Source organism: Leiobunum rupestre, chromosome 5 (genome assembly GCF_980474605.1).
Source record: "Leiobunum rupestre chromosome 5, qqLeiRupe1.1.hap1, whole genome shotgun sequence".
Lineage (NCBI taxonomy): Eukaryota > Metazoa > Arthropoda > Arachnida > Opiliones > Sclerosomatidae > Leiobunum > Leiobunum rupestre.
In genome coordinates, this window is record NC_143388.1 from 58,681,466 (window position 1) to 58,701,738 (window position 20,273).

Sequence of the window (20,273 nt, forward strand, 5' to 3'; positions counted from 1 at the left end):
GCCCGAAACACGATACCAGGAAACATGTGGCTTGGCATCAACATCAGCCGACCCAAGTACTTCAATTTGCTGACCGCCTCACGCTCACGCATAGTGCTCCAACCAAGCTCCCCTTTAATAGCAGCATTCGGAGTACAGGGACCCGCAGACAAAGCACTCCTACCGGCTTCTCTTTGTGCATAGTCCAGCGCTGGAATGGAAGTTTTCGAGAGTGCCATCACCTCATTGCATACGTAAGGGCGGGAACCGCCACCGACTTCCATAAAGTGCGCCCAACAGAGTAGTTGTTATAAGAATTTTTCGCCAAATTTTTCACTGCCCATCGGAGACTCGTCGCCTTAGACACCAACTTCCGTTCATAGGCTTCCGAATATCCATTTCCGTTTGAAGAAAAAATAATTCCTAGGTACGTGTACTCTGTAGCGACCTCAATTTTAGCTCCATGCAAAGTGAACGTATCGCTTCCACCCTCTGAACCAAAGATCAAAACCTTAGACTTATCACTCCCAAAGCGCAATCCACACTCTTCCGCAAAAGAGGTGCAAGTATTCAACAATTCCTGAAGGCCTCCCGCTGAATCCGCCAACAAGAGAACATCATCTGCGAAGAGCAAGCAGCTCAAACGACGTCCATATTTCCCGTTCACAAAAGCACCATGAGGGGACCACTCCAGGCGATCAGCCAATCCATTTATGTAGATAACAAACAGTAGGGGGGACAACGGACAACCCTGACGAAGGCCGACAGAAGTCTTCATAGGAGTGGTGTTAACTCCTTGCGCTTTATAGACACAACTACTTCCTGCATACAAGCGCTCAATGCTGTCTATCGTATCAGAATCAACTCCCATGTTCTTCAAGGCCATCCAAAGTTGGGGTAACCTAACACTATCATAGGCCTTCTGTAGATCCAGGAAACCGCAATAAAGCGGCCGCTTCTTTAATTGGTAAAGTTCAATAAGTTGTGTTAACACGAACAAATTATCAGCAATTCGTCGACCATGTCGAAACCCATATTGCGCCTCGTTTAAAAAACCATTCAACTCCATATAAATAGCAAGACGTTCCTTCCACAAAATTGCGTACACCTTATACATAATAGAAGTAACGGCTATCGGCCTATAGGAATCCAAATCATCTTCGGGCTTCCCTTTTCCCTTGTGAATCAAGCTGACTCGACACTCCTTCCAACTACTAGGAATATCGCCAGACTTTCGGAATTCATTATAGATGGACAACAGACATTGAAGAGCTGAAGAACCAAGAGCCAGAACTAGTTCCCCGTAGAGGTCATCCATCCCAGCTGCTTTACCCCGTTGTAATTTTTTAATAACGGCCAAAAACTCCGGTAGTAAGAATGGTTCATTAAGGCGTTCGGCTGGAGTTACAGTTGGAACTTTCACCACGGAGTGCGCTTGGCTATCCGTCACAGTAGGACGACTCAATAGCGTTGCCTCCATGTCGGCTATATATTCTTGAATTCGGGCTTGCATGACGGATTTTTCATACAGAAGAATACCAGACTTAGACCGAAAACCCTTTAATCCAGAATCAGATTGGGAGGATAAACGTCGCATTTTAGAAATATACCTCCAGAACTTTTTCCCCTGCGCTTTGCCAGCCTTGATAATATCATTCTCAATACGTTTATTAACAAGTTGGATATTTTTTCTTATCAATTCTTTAGCTTCATTTTTCTTCTGTAGATAATAGACCCACTTTGTAAGCACCACTTCCACCGTGCAGCCCTGAGATTTCGCCTGTCTATGATCCTTACACGCTCTTTTCCTGGCACGAATGGCATCAGCAATTTCCTTATCCCACCATTTCTTTGGCACAATACCTTTCTTCAAAATGACACTAGGTTATTTTTTTATTAAGTTTTTCCGCGCTGCTGCTTCCATAGCCTCCACAAAATCACCATACGAGGGTTGAGCAGTTAGCGTAGACGCCCACTCTTCCATTTCGTCACTGTAAGCCTTTAGAGTTGTCTCGTTATCGAAGTCCCAGAATGTCTTCACTGGTACACCGTCAGGAACTGAATCAGTTTTTGGTTGATCGTTGTTTGCTTTTAAGTTGGAACGAGGCTGAAGTGAAACGGAAACCAAGTTATGGTCACTACCAAGGCTATCTGATCCAGATTCGTCAATTTCCATCGACATAACATTATCGACAACGTTAGCACTAAAGAGGACGTAGTCTATGGTAGACTTACTGTTCCTACTACTTCTAGTAGTGCGACCAACACAATTGTCTAACAAATTCCCTATGGTAAAACTTTGTTCTTCTGCAAATTCTCTCAAAAGATTACCGTTATAGCAATCCGAACCATCAAATTCAGTAAGATGTTCATTCATATCTCCGCCGATGCAAAAACTAAGAACACCATTAGCCCGAAATTCCTCAATATCCTTAGCTAAACAGTCGTAGATTTTATGATTGTAAACTCCACTACATTTACCCGTAGCACAATACACTAGAGCTATGACAAGATCCGGGAACCGTTCATGAGAAAACCAAATATGCTCTGAACAAGACTTAACAAGTTTACAAGATTCACTAGCTCGGCACAGAACTCCCAACCCTCCACCTTTCTTCTCACGACCCTTACGATTCAAACCGAACCATGTGAGACCCTTTAATGGAGGAGGAAGGTTCCCCTCCCGCAAATGAGTCTCAGAAAGGCACAAAAAATTTAATTGTTTGTTACTAAAAATTGAATCGATTTCCATCCACTTTTGTATGGAAGCCCCCTGCATATTAAGAAAACCAAATTTTAAAGAACTATTTACACTATTTGCCAAAAGAGATCGGACACGTCTATATTTTTTACGAATTCCCCTGCGTGTCTTTCGGGTAGCCAAACGGCATCCCACATTGGAAATCGGGGTTTCGTGAATTCCTAAACCTGATTTCGGCAGGACCGGCTGCCTTTCCCGAACGCAAATTTCGCAATACTAATTCCAATTCCTCCTTTGAGAAAGGTCCTTCCACGATATCAATCGAAATCAGGCTTCGATCAACTTCGGCCCTTTCTAAGTGACTTGTCGGCGCCGATTTCATCAATAACTCGCTTTCGAGGTCCAGGATGTAGTCGCGGATGCGATTGACAATTTCCTCCCGTTCCGATAAGATAGAACCATTTTCACCTTTAATACTCGTAGGCGTCTTTGATTTACGTACTGCCTTTCGTAGCCTTTTTAAGTATTTCCAAAACTTTTTACCGCGATCTTTTCCAGCAGTCATAATGTCTTTCTCGACCTTTTTATTAATAACCCCTGTTTTTATCTCAATCAACATTTTGCACTCAAGTTTAGCCTTCATATAAGATTCCCATTTCACCTTCGTGCTTGCCGTATCTTCCTTTTGAGCCAACGCCTTACGATGAATTCTACACGCCGTCTTTCGCTTAAGTATTGCCAACTTAACCTCAGAATCCCACCAGCTTTTAAGACACGCATCTTGTCTATTATGACACTCTTTACTTCTCCGGCGAGGTAACGTTTCGGACATGACCGATCTAACTGCGTCAACGAATTCGTTATACGAACACTGATCACCTGACGATGACGCCCAATTTTCCATTTTCCACATATATTCCGCCATCTTCTCCAAATCGGAAAAGTCCCAAAAAAATCTCGTCTTTACTGCGGAAGTCATATTCTCACAACTACCTAAGTTTTCTCTTTCGGCTCCCTTCAATATCCTTAGCTAAACAGTCGTAGATTTTATGATTGTAAACTCCACTACATTTACCCGTAGCACAATACACTAGAGCTATGACAAGATCCGGGAACCGTTCATGAGAGAACCAAATATGCTCTGAACAAGACATAACAAGATTACACGATTCACTAGCTCGGCACAGAACTGCCAACCCTCTACCTTTTTTCTCACGACCCTTACGATTCAAACCGAACCATGTGAGACCCTTAAATGGAGGAGGAAGGTTCCCCTCCCGCAAATAGTCTCAGAAAGGCACAAAAAATTTAATTGTTTGTTACTAAAAATTGAATCGATTTCCATCCACTTTTGTATGGAAGCACCCTGCATATTAAGAAAACCAAATTTTAAAGAACTATTTACACTATTTGCCAAAAGAGATCGGACACGTCTATATTTTTTACTAATTCCCCTTCGGGTAGCCAAACGGCATCCCACATTGGAAATCGGGATCCCGTGAATTCCTAAACCTTATTCCCCGAAGGCAGGCCAGGAGTCAAGTTTTTTCCATCACCATCCTTGAGGTTGCCGACAGCTCTGTTAGTTTGGAAACGGTTTTTTCGCCACCTCTGAAATTCGGAGAATGTTCTTTCCTCCCTAGAGCGATCGGGCGCTAGTCTAACGCGACTATACTCCGGTACTTGATGGTTTCTCAACCTATTGGCGACAAGAAGTATGGACTTTCTACTTTCAGCACTGTCCAAGCAGATCAACACCGGTTTGTCTTTTTTATCCTCTCTTCTACCAAAGCGTTGACACGATTTGACACTGAAATGAACAGTTTCATCAATCCCCAAATTTTTCCGAAGCCAATTTTCAGCACCACTAGGTGAGTCCAGATCATCAAATGCCACACCAAAGGCGACTAAATTAGTAGCTAGATCATCCACAACATCACAAGAGCAGTGTCAGAGTCTTTAAATTTCATAGTCTGACCCTTTAGCGTATCAACTTGTCCCGAGAGAGCCGAAATCGAGTCACGCATTGCCTTGGATTCGTTTTCACGTTCCTGCATTGTAGTTGCAACAGCTTCCACCTGTAGTTTTAGACCGCTGATATAGTCCTCCTGGTCAGTCTGTCGTTTTTCCATGGTTTCGAAACGTTCTCTGTTAACCAAATCACGTCTATCCAGTTCACAGAAAAAGATAGATTGTACATCCGTCAACCGCTCTTCCATGATGGAAAACTTTGAGACAATCAAAGACTCCAGACTAGAGAACATAGCCCCCAGAGCAAGAGTATCTTTAGTTCCACCCAAAATCAGATCGCCGCTAGTTCCAACCACAATATCGGAGTGAATCGCAGATGGTAGCTCTTGCAACTGCTCCTTCACTAGACTTTGACTAAGCTGACTTTGGCTTAGGGAACGGGTTGCCACCGATCGAATAGCCACTAAGGGCCCTTGACTATATACCGAGCAATCCTTCTTGAAACAGTTACTGCATTCCCACATATCCTTTAGCCGACGGGCATCCCCTATGCGCAGCTCCACACATTCCACATGAAACCACTGCTTACAAAGCCTACAATCAATCCATGTATTCGGTTTCCCCGTGCCCTTATTTTTAGGAGCATCTTCCTCTTTGCATAGATAGCACAAGTCCTCATTTGTTACGTCCGCTTTACTCGAATTCATTTTCGCCCTTTATTTGCAAGATATAAAGACAACAACAACCTAAGACTAAGCCCAATACCCTACCACTGCAGGATGGCGCCTCTTAGCCCGTGCTTTTGGCACGGGCCGCTCTTCCTTCGCTACAGCGGTAACTCCGCTAAGCCTAACTAACAGAACTATCGAAAACTTTTTTAAAACCAAGAAAAACACCTTTTTGTTCAGAGTAAAAGAAAAATGGACGTATCAGGAAACTTTCTCAACAAATAAATTACAAAAACCTCACTAAATAACACTAAAACGAAGATAATTAGGGAGCAAGCAACGTATCACTCAACTTCAAATCACGCGCGTCACTTTGTAACTTATAATCAATGGCCGCTAGCAATATTCTTGATTCTGATTGGTAACTATCCAACCTAAGCAAAATCATTGAAATTGTATTATTTTTGAAAAATACATATTTTGACATAACCACGGGCCAATATTGCTACCATCTGTACGGAAAATCCATACGGAATTTAGAGCCCGGGGCAAAAGTTACTGGACGGCCCTGTAGCTTTCGGTTATGGTCACCTTTCTGACTGCAGTTTTTTTTATAGTTACTCCAAGTTATGTAACACCGATATTACTCTATTATATCTTGGATTAATAATAGAAGCTAAGGTTTGGGGTTGCACAATGGACCACTGGTCGAAGTCCACGAATGGGCATGTCTTTAGCCCTTCTCCCCTTTCATTAATAATAATAATAACTTGCGGGGTCCTGGCTTTGGGATATATTACTTGGCGATTTCCTTGAAGATGTTTTATTGAAGCGTCTATTCCAGAGGTTATTGGAAGTAGTGGTGGTGTTGATTATGGGGAATAAATTCGGTTATATGAGCCCCGCACCATCTTGTAAATTTCTTAATTTTTCGTTTTACTCTCAAACGGTAGGTGGCACATACAACCGTCTAATGTACCAAAAGACACGTCTTACCAGGAGTAAATACGGAGAGTAGGTATTTGTCACTTTGGCCAGTCCAAATCCACATGTGATCCTCTTTCCATAGGGGGGGGAGACGAAAGATGATTCCAGACAAAAACAATAGCAATTACATTTGGCGTTAAAAAAAAGATTGGTTTTTACTTAAAGACGCACACTCAAGGTACCTGAAATGCGTAAAGAATTGCTACCAAACTGGTCAGTGAACCTTTTCAGCCATCTCAAACGCTTGCATGTACAATGGTGACTGTTTACACAACGCGATATAATCGTTGCGGGGGTGCTCCGAATTTTTCCGAGGATACGTGTGAATGCAAATTTTGGGTTGAAAATTGTTAACATAACGGGACCCGACCACAAACCCAAGGGGTCTGAAAAGGTTGATTTTTTTGGGTTAAAATGGAGAAGATTGTATGAATTGGATTTGTAATACAAACTTGTTTATTGAGAAATATAAAAAATAAAAAAGTATTAGAAACTGAACAGTCACTTATTATTAGCATTATTACTGTTCATTGGATTATAAATTGTCATTTTTTTCATAGTTTTGGTGAACTATTTATAAATAGATCTGCCAAAGTCTTACTCTCATCAGATTGAGATTTCTCTTCCATCATAACTGCAAAATATTTAAATAAGAAAATTGTGAATCTACCAAAAAGGGTGGCAATAGATTAACTTTGTCTAGCCTGAGAGGTTCAAATTTAGTTAGAAATTACCAAATTAACATTTAGGAGACTTGTTGCGCTTCAATTCAAGGATGCGTTGCAATATGTCCACATTAAGTGTTTCACTGTTGACAAACCCACTTGCGGGTGACTTTGCCTTTGGCCTTTGCACTGATTCTGGAAACGTCTGGTTGAGTCTATTTGACACTTTCTCTGATTCTACAACCTTTTGTTTTGGCTTTTGCTCAAATTCCTCAACTACAGCACTTGCAGAACTCATGATTGAAGCTGCGTCAGCTTTTTCAAAATTGGGAATCTACCAAAAAGGGTGGCAATAACTTAACCTTATCTAGTCTGAGAGGTTCAAATTTAGTTTGAAATTACCAAATTAATATCCTCTTGACATTTCTGGGCGTGGCCTTCCTGAATCATTAAATCATTGATATGAATGTCATCCTCGCCAGTTGTGTCAATTATCACAATTTCCAGACCTTTCTTATACTGATAATAAAATATTTGATATAATTAAACTCACGAAGAGGAAGGGGAAGTAAAAATATTACATCAAGGCCAAGTGTGTGCAGAAATATGCATTGCAGATCTTTAAGCCTGGTTAACTCTAACAGACGTTTGGCAGAGGCAATAGTCCAACCACACTGCTACAGAAAATCTTAACAATATCAGATTTCTAAAATTAAAAAAATTGTTTTGTATATTTATTTACCATATTGAAAGGTTTCACTAGACCCAGTCGGCACTTAATAGCCTGTGATGGTAACATCATAAACTTTTTAGGAATAAAACGAATGTGATCTTTAGAAACTAGGCCCCTTGTTCCATAATCAACGTAAAAGACCTTTAAACGAAAGAATTTAAGTGAAAGTTTTTCATTTATACAGGAAATGGTTATACTTCGACAATTTCATCTTGAGGCTGCAGGCCAACAATAATAGCGCGATGCCAATCTTCCTCATACAATGCGGCGCAGGGTAAATGCACCTTAAACTCATGGTGGGGAATCTTGTAAATTTGAGATACAAGGTAACTTTGGTAGAATTTCCTGAATAAGAGGAATAAATGCTAGTAGAAGTTTCTATGTTTAAATCATACATTGATAAATAATACTCAAGGTTATCCATTAAATGTTCTAGAGCATTAGCATATTGTTCCCCAAGACGCTGTATAAAAAATAACCCTGGATTGCAAACTTCTGAGACAAAAACTTTGAAAAAATCGTCTATATCCTCGTGACTCAGAATTGTTTGTTGAATGTATTTATCTTTGCAAGTGGCTGCATCTTCTGGCACATTTACACCAACAACAGGAGATACAATAAGCTAAAATAAGGGGAAAATACTAAATACATATTACAACGGATGGAGCTTAAAATTCCCGCCATCCGTTGCAATCGAAGTTAAGAAACCGCTCCTACCAGATGTCGCCGCCGCAGCCGCAAAAGAACATAGTTTTTTTATTAGTTTATTTTTTATATTGGATTTCCCTAATATATAAAAGGGACTTTGAGTTTTAAACGCAGAAGAGAAGCGTGGAAATTGAGAGCAAAAGATTTTAACAGAGGCGCGGGGACATGGAGTATTTGGTGAGAAAAAGGACTTAATTGAAATTAATTATTATAATTCTTATTTGATTTTGTTATTTAAGAATTTATTAAATAGGAAATAAATTGTTTAATATATTTATTGGTAAAATTGATTCTTCCACCTACACTACCAAAGACTTAGATTTATGTTCAGTCACGCACGTTGATTAACCGAGGGTTAATCTCGAATATAGCTGGTGGAAGTTCACTGTCTCTGTATATTACGTTGTGGTATCACAGGGAAGGGGACCGCCATCCGTTATACTGGCGCCCGAACTGGGGCTCGAAATCCCCTGTCTTTCTAAAAATATATTGCTTTATTTTATTGCTATTGTCTGTGGAAGAATCATTTAAGTTAATTTTGTTAGTTAGCCTGAACTAATTGTTCGCCCTGACCTACACGGAATGGCACAATTTAATATGCACGATTTTGCGGCCGCAATGGCTCAGGCTTTTACAGCCGCTCAATGCCCACCGCGACCCCCGAAAGAATTATCCTTTTCCGGTAAAAATGGGGAAAATTTACGAGAATTTTTAACTGCGGTCGACGATTTTCGTAGAGTCTATCAATTAGCTGACGCTACCATTTTGAATTACATGCCCTTAATGCTAAAAGGAGGTGCGTTAGCATGGTATAGACAAGTAATATATCCTGATGTCGATAATACTACCCTACTCGATTTTATACAGGCTATTAGAGCCCACTATTTACCATATGAAACCGAACGTCATCTTTTAAACGAGTTACGACAAGTTAGCCAGAAAGATGATGAACCCGTCACGGATTTTATAACTAGAGTGTTTAAATTAAATAACGGATTAATGACTCCCGAAACAGACGCCGAGTTAGCCGTCATTATTAAGAATAATGTTAAACCCGAGCTTCGTGCGCATCTTCTAGGGTTTACCTCAAATAACCTAGCCGCTTTGCGAACTCGGTGCGAAGCTCTCGAACGTACTCTCAAAGATCAAAAAAAACCATCAACCCCTCACCCTCAAACATTTCGTTCGAATCCTAATAGTTCTAGCGCTTTTAATTCCTTCCGATCGAATAATACTTCTCGCCCATTCCAACCACGTTCTCATAATGGCATAAAATTTAATAATTATCATCCTGATTCGGGACAAAATCGTTTTTCACCTTCTCCAAGATCTTTCGGAACTCCTCGCACTTTTCAATCATCAAGGTCTAACAATTCTCGAAACCAATTCCCGCCGAGAACCACTCCGTCTGGTTCTCCGTTGGAGAATACAGCCAGAAATTATCAAGCAAACCAGGTTAAATGTTTTAATTGTACGGGTATTGGCCATTATTCAAGGGATTGCCCAACGCCACGTTCGGGAAACGCCGAGCCGGGCCGCGAAGAGGGAACGCGTCGGTCCGATCAGGGGGCGCAACCCAGAATAAGTTCCCGTACCAATTAGGTCTAATAAACAGACATCGTCAAAATCCCGTTGGGATTAAAATACAATACAGTCACGGGGAATATGTGACTAGGCTTGACTCTGGAGCGGACGTCTCCTTCATAAGTCTCGCTCAGTGGCATAAACTCCACAGCCCCGACCAATTACCCTCTAATTTACAACAGGACGGCGACCAAGTCGAGTGTATTATGTTGGGAGATGGGAAATATACGTTTACGCGAGGTTCTGAAATTATACCTTTCAAAATCGGCAATGTTTATTTTAGTCATGAATTTCATATAGTGCCCTCACTATTGTGCGATTTCATTTTAGGACATGATTTTTTATCTCAACACTCAGCTATGTTAGATTTTAAAAATAACACTTGTCTAATAAATAAAGCCAGAGTTCCTTTTAGTACCGAAAACTCTAGAAACAAACCTACCCCTATAAATGTTGAAATAATAGACCAGGTTATTCAAAAGTCAAATCTCTCCGTCCGTCGAGCTCAGGAGCTTCGCTCCTTATTCTTTAATTACCCTGAAGTTTTTAGTGAAAAAGAGGGACGGACTAACCTCGTTTTTCATGAGATTAAAACGGAAAATAAATTACCAATAAAAAGCCGTCCCTATAGAGTAAGCGACGAAAAAAACAAACTAATCGAAGATCATGTTAAGGAAATGTTACGTTGTAACATTATCCGACCGTCTCTAAGTCCTTGGTCTAGCCCGGTCGTGTTAGTATACCAGCCTAATAGAGGAAATAAAGTTAGATTTTGTGTCGATTATCGTCGTCTCAATAAAATTACAGTAAAAGATCCTTATCCTCTACCTCATATCGAGGATATGTTAACCCGAATGAAAAAGGGTCGATTCATTACGGCCTTAGATCTCCGCTCGGGATATTGGCAGATCCAAATGCACCCTAATAGCATCCCTAAGACCGCATTCGTCACAAGCTCTGGTAAATACGAATTTAACGTTTTACCCTTTGGTCTTATGAACGCCCCTAGTACCTTCCAACGATTAGTCGATGAACTATTCCGCGATGGTAAGGAATTTGATCTCTGTGTCTATCTTGATGATATTCTAATAGTGTCAGAAACTTGGGAAGATCATATTAAAGCTATAGAATACGCGTTAGGTCAACTTCGAAACGCCGGTCTCACTATTAAAGTTGAAAAATGTCAGTTTGCTTTAAAAGAAGCTAAGATACTTGGGCATATTGTCAATGACACAGGCATTCATGTTGATCGATCACGGTTCGAAGCCATAGAAAAATTTCCTAGGCCGACTAATATTAAACAACTACAAAGATTCCTGGGACTCATGGGCTGGCATTCTAGGTTTATACCGAAATTTTCCTTATTAGCCGAACCCTTGCATAGGTTAAAAAGAAAGGACGTTCCCTTCCGTTGGGAGGATGAACAACAACGCTCCTTTGAACTTCTTAAGGAATCACTGTATAAAGCTGGTCCCTTGGCTACATTTGAACCTAGTGAATCTTGTATTGTTACAACGGATTCTAGTGATCTTGGGCTAGGATGTATGCTATCCCAAATGCAAGATAATGTCGAAGTTCCCTTAGCGTACGCAAGTCGTCTTTTAAATGACGCCGAACGGAAATATACTACGACCGAGAAAGAATGCTTGGCGATTCACTGGGCCATCAAAAGGTTCCGTCCGTATTTGGAATCTAAACCTTTTACAGTTATAACCGACCACAAATCATTGCAGTGGCTTTTTAATGTGAAGGACCCCAACGCGCGGTTAGTCCGTTGGGCTATGTTCTTACAAACTTTTAATTTCCAAATAGTTTACAAGAAAGGTGTCGAGAATGTTGTGGCAGATGCATTATCTCGAGCCCCTCTAAACTTAGCTCCGATGGAGCTTCGTTCTACTACACAGATAGATGATGAGGACAGTTTAGTATTACCACCTGCCCCTCATTCTATGTTTTATACTTTCTCACTCAATGACGTTAGTCATACTCAAACACAAGACCCTGAGTGCGTAGCTATTCGAAATCAGTTAAATAACAATGATCCAAAGGCTCTTTCTAAATTCGCAATTATCGATTCAATCCTTTACCGTAAGGCCTTTGAAAATCAACCCCAGAAAATATATCTTCCCCAATGTCTTCGGCAAGACGCTCTTCGACTGTTACATGACCATCCAACATCAGCCCATAGAGGTCGTGATAAAACTATCCTGAAGCTACGCCATCGTTATTTTTGGCCTACACTCCGTTCGGATGTGCAAAACTTTGTAAAGAATTGTCTTATTTGTCAACAGCATAAAGCCCGAAACAGTAGAGTGCCCGGATTAATGCAATCTACCACTTCCGTGGAACCATTTGATATGATAGGTGTAGATATTATGGGTCCCTTACCCCTTAGTCAAAAACAAAATCGTTTTCTCCTTGTATTCGTTGACTATTTTACAAAGTACGTCGAACTTGTGCCTATACGTCGGATTACGGCCGAAGTTTGCTGTAAACAGTTACGTGACTTCGTGCTCCGTTGGGGTGCGCCGCGAAAAATCTTCAGTGACCAGGGACGTCAATTTATATCCACATTGTGGGCCGACACTTGTCACCTTCTAAAAATTCGCCCCAAACATACAACTATTTACCATCCCCAGTCGAACTTAACTGAACGTCAAAATCGTGTCATTGGCGAAATGATCTCAATGTACGTGGGCAATAACCATCGGTTATGGGACGCTCACCTACCGTTTCTGCAATTCGCTATGAATACCGCGCCGCATTCCAGTACCGGCCATTCCCCTTTTTATTTAAACACTGGTAGAGAGCCTCGAATGCCATGGACCGTCGATGGCTCCCCTGATCCTATTTTAGACAACCACGACCGTTCCTTCCAACAACTACGTGAAGATCTCGCACATGCTAAGCAATTAATGTGTAAAGCTCAAGAACATCAGCGCCGATATTATGATATTCGTCGTGATGCCATTGAATATGAAGTTGGGACTCTTGTGTGGGCCGCAACCCACGAACTTTCCCAGGGCGCGCTGTATCATGCTGCCAAACTAACTCCGAAGTGGGAAGGCCCTCTCCGAATCATCCAGAAATTCTCACCCCTCGTCTATGACCTTGTCGACGCCGTCACTGGTGAACCCCGAGGCAAACGCAACATCGCCCAATTAAAATTGTATATTACCGACGCCTCTTTGATCCCTGCTTCACCATCTTCAACCCCACCTCGCCCTGCCCCTACCGCCGACGATTTTCACGCCGGACTAGCGGCTGCTCCTTCTGATTCGTTATCTCGCCTTGTTGAGGGGGAGGAGGATCGCCTCGATCTCGAAGCTCCCTCAACGTCAGCCCGCCCGCAATACGTTCCAGCCCAAGAGGTCTATCATGATCCCGCTGTTTCCTCTCTTCCATTGGAAGTTGACGAACTCTGTGATCATTCAGTCCCCCCACTTCAGCCGGAAGTTGAATTAGGTCCCGTCGCTAACGACGAGTTAATGGAAACGACTTTGGCTGACGTTCAAAATAACTATGACGAAACCCATAACGAAATAGTCTCCGAGACTATACCATTAGATACCAATCCCCTACTAACAACAGACCAAAATATGACGGATGAAGACCAGGAAATTCTTGAAAAACCATTCCGTTCTGGATGGATTAGAGAATTGTGCTCCCGAGCTACCGTTCGCGCTTCCGGTCCGAGTGTAGATATCTATTATTACCCCCCTGGCTCGTCTAAACGGCTTCGTTCGAGACCAGAAGTATCACGATTTCTGAAAGAGCACCCCACCATCGACTTATCGGTGGACAATTTCTCGTTTCGCCGTATTGCCATTTCAAAACCCCCTTGGGAACGTCTAAGAGAGGCTAAGATCAAGACAGACTAGTTTTAATTATTATGTTTCCTTCCTTCCAGACACTATGTGCGACGCACCAAGTGCTCTTAAAGGTCGGTGACCGTACTACGAGAATGCCCGCTTTCCTGGATATCGGTATTCCTGTGGAAATATTAACTTCAGCAGCAGTTGTGAAATTAGACATAGAAGTACACCCTCCGTCGGAGGGCCTTCTTTGCTCTTTTTTCCACCGTTTTCCCGATTTCCCTGCCGACCAGTTCTTAGGAAGTGCTAAAGATGTACAAATAGTTCTAGAGGGACAAACAGCGAAATTTCAGGAGATTGCCATCATTCCAGGAGCTGACATCGCCTTTCTGTTCGGCGCCCACGCTTTGGGAATATTTCAATTGCTATTTTGCCCTTGCCCTGTATGCCTCGTGACGACTGGTGGCCTACGATTTTTTCAAGCCTTCTCAACCGAAACGCACCATCGAGCTTCTATTGAACCAGTTGTATACACACCTCAAGGAACGCAGACCGTCGCTACACAGACAACTTTCCATAATGTACTAGTTCCATCTTCTGTTAACACGATTCCCTACTATGACCATACTGAGATGAACCAAAGTACCAGGTCACTTTTAGACGGATCCCCACTTGTTGATCTAACCACTCCTCCGGCCATCTTCGAGGATCTAATAGACTTTACTTCAAACGAATCTAACCAGGACGTATTATTAATTTATATTTCTGACGAGGAACCTTTTGACCTCAATGACGACTCCGTTACCGATTTCGACGAAATTTTGCTCACTTACGATGTCATCGACACCAAGGAAGAATCTTTACCCATAAAAGTGCAATTACATCAAAATGGCATGACCACCGTTTGGCCAGCAACGGCCACTAGGAAAGAAGTCACTGAATTTACAGCGTTCCGAAGGTTACCCAGTACATCACTTCCAACGCCCGTCAGTCAGGCCTCTTTGGAACCAGTCCTCGAGAAGGAAGTACCGCAAAGCACAAAACTCGTCTATGGGATGAATCAAGACCCCACTAAGGACTACTCTCAAGCCCGATGTAAAAGATGCCTTTTTCGAGGACACATACAAAAGCATTGCCCTTATGCTACGTCGGACCTTCCAATGGTTCGTCAAAGAGCTCGTAGCAATATAAATCCATCAGATTAACGAAAGTGATATAAAAGAACTACCAAAGTTTTTTCTTTTTGTGTTCCCTTACAAGCGAACCTTCCTATGATTTCTTTCTTCCAATTGGGAGGAATACAACGGATGGAGCTTAAAATTCCCGCCATCCGTTGCAATCGAAGTTAAGAAACCGCTCCTACCAGATGTCGCCGCCGCAGCCGCAAAAGAACATAGTTTTTTTATTAGTTTATTTTTTATATTGGATTTCCCTAATATATAAAAGGGACTTTGAGTTTTAAACGCAGAAGAGAAGCGTGGAAATTGAGAGCAAAAGATTTTAACAGAGGCGCGGGGACATGGAGTATTTGGTGAGAAAAAGGACTTAATTGAAATTAATTATTATAATTCTTATTTGATTTTGTTATTTAAGAATTTATTAAATAGGAAATAAATTGTTTAATATATTTATTGGTAAAATTGATTCTTCCACCTACACTACCAAAGACTTAGATTTATGTTCAGTCACGCACGTTGATTAACCGAGGGTTAATCTCGAATATAGCTGGTGGAAGTTCACTGTCTCTGTATATTACGTTGTGGTATCACAGGGAAGGGGACCGCCATCCGTTATAATATTCAATTATGTTATTAGGCATTTTTTAGCCATACCTCGTTATCGCATAAAATGGTACTTGGAGGAACAAATTTTGATTTTTGGTCTTCTATTTGCAAATGCTTTTCACCACGTGATATTGTTATGACCAATCCAATATATTCCGAAAGTTTCAGATAAAAGTCTTCGTTAGTGCTAAAACCAAAATCCCGCCACTGTAATTCGCTTTTACAGTTAATCTAAAAAAGGCTTTTAAGAGTCAGACAAAATATTAAGTTTAATAAATATATTTTTAATGTATTATAACCTTGTAGCTCGCTTCAAACTCTTGTACAGATAAGCCATTAGGGTAGCTTTCGAGAATAGACTTTATATTACAAATTACATCCTTTGGGATGTCCTTAGTTTTCTTTGGGGTGTAACTGATAAAATCTGGTCTTAGAGATCGGGCATCATAGATGATTTCACTTTTTTTGGCATCATCAGAACGACTAATTCCAAAAATGTTTGGATTTTGGTCCACCAATTCGGCGATGTCATAATAACCGATCTCTTTTAAATTCAATATTTCATGATTGATCCTCTGTTAAAAGAAATATTTATGCAGTTATCACTAGCAAAAAAAGGGCCACAATATGAACAAATAAGTATTTACTACGTATTCATCTAAGAACGTATCAATGCATAATCCATTTGGATGCTGTTTTAGAACCCTTCGCATTCTCTTTTCCAATTTGTCACTTAAATTTTGTTCTTCAGAGGAAGTCTCTCCAAAACTCTGTTGGGATGGTGGATGTTGTGTAGTTTGACTAGTTTCTGGTATTGAGACAATTTTATCATTAAACTGCAAAGTTATAGACTCAGTGACCTTCTCATGGGTATTTTCAATAATGATTTTAAGTTTATTTCCATGTGCTTCTATAACTAAATTAAAATAAATTATTATAAATTATCACTTAATCACCCAATTATTATAAATACTCATTTTGAAATCAACATTAGATTAACTCACTTTTTATTTCTTCGGTGGAAACACAAATTTTATTATTTCTTAAGTCTATCTTTAATTGTACAATGTTGGGAATCGCCATTCCAATCTCAGAATCTCTGCCAAGAATTCCGTAATGAAACTTTTTTTTTAAAGAGTTGAAACTTGAAAGAACACAAATGAAACTGTAACCTGAAGTTTCACGGGTAAGGATCATAACGCCAACTCCCCATTGTTATGTCCTGGCTTAGTGTACCACAACACGGCCCACTGCGCATGCGCTCGCGTTCTCTCGCCCCATAGCGGCCCGCTAAATCAGCCCAAAATAGAGAATGCCATTTGTGGCCGCTACGTAGGCTGGAGCGCTATAATCTGACCCCTCTTTAACATTGAATCCTACGGAGATATGTTGTTTTTTGATTTATTATGAAAAAGATTAAGAATTAATAGGCATTTTCAAGGAAATGAAAGGTAAATCAACTCTTTTTATACGTTTTAATCACTTTTTTAAAATTTTTACGTTTGTTTTTCCCGCCGAAAATAATATTTTAAAATCACCAGATGTTAGATGCTCTCGCTACTGAGTCAGCTGTTACAGTTGACAACACGTCGATGAAAAAGACTGCTTGGATAATCACAATTAACGCTTGTAGCTAAGCCAATAGCAAATATTTTAATAACTGGGAAATGGAAAGTAAGTTATTATTTAAATATTTACAATCCATAATATGGAGAAGTTTAAACAAAGTTATTATTTATCTGTTTCCAGGAATGACTGCCGTAAATGTTGTATTGGACGTTTCACATTTGGAGAAACTTTATCGTTTGAGGCTTAAAACTAAGTTCTTTAAGTTTCTCGTAACAAGCTGAAATTAAACCGTGTTATATTATCAACTAAAGGTGGAATTATTTTGTCACAGATAAATTTTGCAGAAGTTGAAGCATGAGTGTCATTGCAATCACACTGTAAAAGAGGACATTTAGAAAGCTTCGGCAAATTGTTACAAATTCCAGGAGTTTCTCGTAAATATGGAATCGCTCCCTATATGAAGGTCAAAACAATTGAGATAATCAAACAAACTTCTGCTTTGGATATTTTAAACCACCTCTGTCTGATAGTTATATAAATCAAGGAGCGGAGAGTAGTAAATCCCAATTCGAAATTTGATTCGTTTAATCAATAAATCTATTTGTTTGAATTTGGTTACTTGATTTTAAGAGGCAAGAAAATGACTAAACATTATTTACATTTTTGAGGGACTACTAATTTTTAATTTCAGGTCAGTATATCCCACCCCCAAGGGTCTAGAGACGCCAGTGCATTTATAACCAAATTGTTTACAGGTTCTTTGAAAATGTCAAGCCCCACAATTGTCTGTTAAAGATGAATTCTGTACCTTTATCTGTGTCACTAAAGTGTAAACTGCATACTACACTTGATGCTGATGTGTCATTTATTTTGTAATTATCACGTGATGTGATATGATTTTCAGCCATCTTTCTCACAAAATTTCATCACTTTCTTAGATTTGCAATAAGGAACGCAAAAGCATTTTAATCTAGTTATGTAAGGGTAACTAAATTGTTGAATAAAAATTATTTAATTTCTAATTACCTGTAAACTGTATCATTACGTTTCAATAGTTTGTATAATCTAGTGAATCCATTGACTTATTAATAAATGAAATTCGAAACCATATAAATATATTGGAACTTATTCTTAAAAGGGTTTCAAACAATGTAAATCTTAGAACATGTTTATAATAAAAATGAACAAATTCCACCTAAATAAACATTTTATTTTCTTTAGAAGATAATGAAAATTATATAGTTATATCAGAAATTCATGTATTTCTGGTTATATGTATGGAAAAATGGCTACAAGACAAGGTAAAAGTTGTAAATAAAACTAACTAGGGTTAACTTTCTTGCTAAACAATTTGAAAAAAACTGAATTATAACCTAATTTTTAAGTTATAAATGGAAATATAACTTTCAATTACAAAATAAAAATGAAAAAAATTAGCTTTAAGAATATTTAGGTACTTTTTAGCAGCACGTACTCATCAGTTGTTGAGTTTCCCACCATAGAGTATGATGTTAAATCGGTTGTAAAAAGACGCGTTTTTAGGGTTGGGACGAAGCGCTCCCGGCGGACGACGATGACACTAATCGCTAAACTTTTGATTCGCGCCAATACATGGATTTGAAATTCTTTGAGCGGGCCGCTATGGGGCGAGAGAACGCGAGCGCATGCGCAGTGGGCCGTGACCACAATATAAGAAGGTTTAGATGCAACTTGAATGTGTTTTATTAGAACCAAGCGAATGAGTTTATATACAAATAAAATAGACCTCTTTTAGGTTTTGTTAAAACAAAGCATATGTAAAAAACTAGATTAGCAAAACAAAACATAACACCCATTACCCAAACTAAAAATTCCCATAACGCCAACTCCCCATTACCCCAACTAAAAATTCCCATAACGCCAACGACCATAACGCTAACGGCCCATAACCCCAACTGCTGGTGCACGGCCGTCTCGAGATCTGATTCGCGCTCATGAGCGCGAAGCAGATCTCGAGACGGCCGTGGCTGGTGTAATGCAAGGTGAATACAGATACTGGGTGTAATGATTCCATTTGGTGTTATGGGCCGTTGGCGTTATGGGATGCTCATAACGCCAACTCGATTTCGAGATACAGCGGCAGTTGGCGTTGTGGTCTGCTCATATCGCCAACTCGATTTCGAGATACAGCGGCAGTTGGCGTTGTGGTCTGCTCATAAAGCCAACTCGATTTCGAGATACAGCGGCAGTTGGCGTTATGGTCTGCTCATAACGCCAACTCGATTTCGAGATACAGCGGCAGTTGGCGTTGTGGTCTGCTCATAATGCCAACTGCTAAAACATCTACAATGTGTCTACTGTAGAGTTAAAACTCCTACTCAAACCACAAATTTTCGGGTGGTAACGACAAGTCACCTGAGAGTAATAACCACGTAATTTTGTCGGGCATTTTGGGAAAAACGTATTAAAACATTTTTTATCTCGTGTCCCTATTATAAAATTCTAGCTTCCGCTCTTTTCTTAGCATACCCATACTTAAATACTCTGTCGTTATTGTGAGGGGGCACATTTTTTTCGTTACCTAATTTCGAAAATTAACATAAGTGGCGCCCTGAAATGTTTTTGGTGTTCAACATAAAATAAACCTTGCTTTCTGAAGCAGACCATTCTACAACTTGTATTTCATTAAGAAACAGTTTCCTATAAATAACGATCTAAACCTTAGACAAAGACCAGTGGTCCAAAAGGAAAATTTCAACGAAAAGAAGTTTAAAAAACTAATCAAGATGAAGGGGCAGAGAATATTCTTTGAGAGGGAATGGATTAAATTGAGGGGGCAGGTGGGGGCAAATAAAAATTTCATTTGAGGGGGCAACATTTATTTTTGAGGGGGCATTGCCCCCGAATGCCCTCCGTGGCTACGGGCCTGCTTGAGGGACTTCAAAAATTTAAATCTGCCTTGAATCAACTGCTCATGACCGGCCTCAATCACCGTCAGGTTTTATATCACGCCACATATCCTCTTACACATATAGAATCCTTGGTTCGTGTTATGACGGTTGTGGGTGTTGAGTTTGTGGTGTTTGTGTTATGATGGTTGTGGATGTTGAATCTGTTGTGTTTGTACGGG

At 40.3% G+C, this 20,273-nt stretch overlaps 2 protein-coding genes and 1 long non-coding RNA gene across 4 annotated transcripts; 1 reads left to right on the top strand and 2 right to left on the bottom strand.

The window, feature by feature from the left end:
- Nucleotides 1-217: 217 nt before the first annotated feature.
- LOC149945432 (uncharacterized) lies at nt 218-2,758 on the bottom strand. The gene is made up of 2 exons (XM_090176556.1): nt 1,921-2,758; nt 218-1,842 (listed from the first exon to the last, which is right to left on the bottom strand). The coding sequence occupies exons 1-2, from the start codon at nt 2,756-2,758 to the stop codon at nt 218-220; spliced, it is 2,463 nt and encodes an 820-aa protein (XP_090032682.1).
- A 4,030-nt stretch (nt 2,759-6,788) lies between these two features.
- LOC149945433 (tudor domain-containing protein 5-like) lies at nt 6,789-16,844 on the bottom strand. Of its 2 annotated transcripts, none has more exons than XM_090175665.1 (11): nt 16,600-16,844; nt 16,243-16,511; nt 15,895-16,170; nt 15,644-15,826; nt 8,115-8,326; nt 7,902-8,049; nt 7,714-7,845; nt 7,553-7,645; nt 7,374-7,490; nt 7,041-7,305; nt 6,789-6,940 (listed from the first exon to the last, which is right to left on the bottom strand). In XM_090175665.1, the coding sequence occupies exons 1-10, from the start codon at nt 16,790-16,792 to the stop codon at nt 7,045-7,047; spliced, it is 1,884 nt and encodes a 627-aa protein (XP_090031791.1). In that variant the 5' UTR covers nt 16,793-16,844; the 3' UTR covers nt 6,789-6,940; nt 7,041-7,044. The 2 variants fall into 2 exon arrangements, with proteins under 2 accessions (XP_090031791.1, XP_090031790.1); XM_090175664.1 differs by having other exon boundaries at nt 6,790-6,940; nt 7,553-7,648; nt 16,600-16,843.
- On the top strand, nt 16,837-17,625 carry LOC149945434 (uncharacterized). Its single transcript, XR_016480994.1, has 3 exons — nt 16,837-17,046; nt 17,137-17,269; nt 17,345-17,625. It is a non-coding gene; the product is annotated as an uncharacterized LOC149945434 (long non-coding RNA).
- The last annotated feature ends 2,648 nt before the right edge of the window (nt 17,626-20,273 follow it).

What these genes read in the sequence shown, in the direction of transcription:
- LOC149945432 (XM_090176556.1), bottom strand. Translation starts at nt 2,758, where the DNA reads ATGCAGGGGGCTTCCATACAAAAGTGGATGGAAATCGATTCAATTTTT. An exon ending in AACTGCTCAACCCTCGTATG is followed by an intron (nt 1,843 to 1,920) that starts GTGATTTTGTGG and finishes TTTTGAAGAAAG; the next exon opens with GTATTGTGCCAAAGAAATGG.
- LOC149945433 (XM_090175664.1), bottom strand. Translation starts at nt 16,792, where the DNA reads ATGATCCTTACCCGTGAAACTTCAGGTTACAGTTTCATTTGTGTTCTT. An exon ending in CGTTCTTAGATGAATACGTA is followed by an intron (nt 16,171 to 16,242) that starts GTAAATACTTAT and finishes TTCTTTTAACAG; the next exon opens with AGGATCAATCATGAAATATT. An exon ending in TAGTGAAACCTTTCAATATG is followed by an intron (nt 7,649 to 7,713) that starts GTAAATAAATAT and finishes GATTTTCTGTAG; the next exon opens with CAGTGTGGTTGGACTATTGC.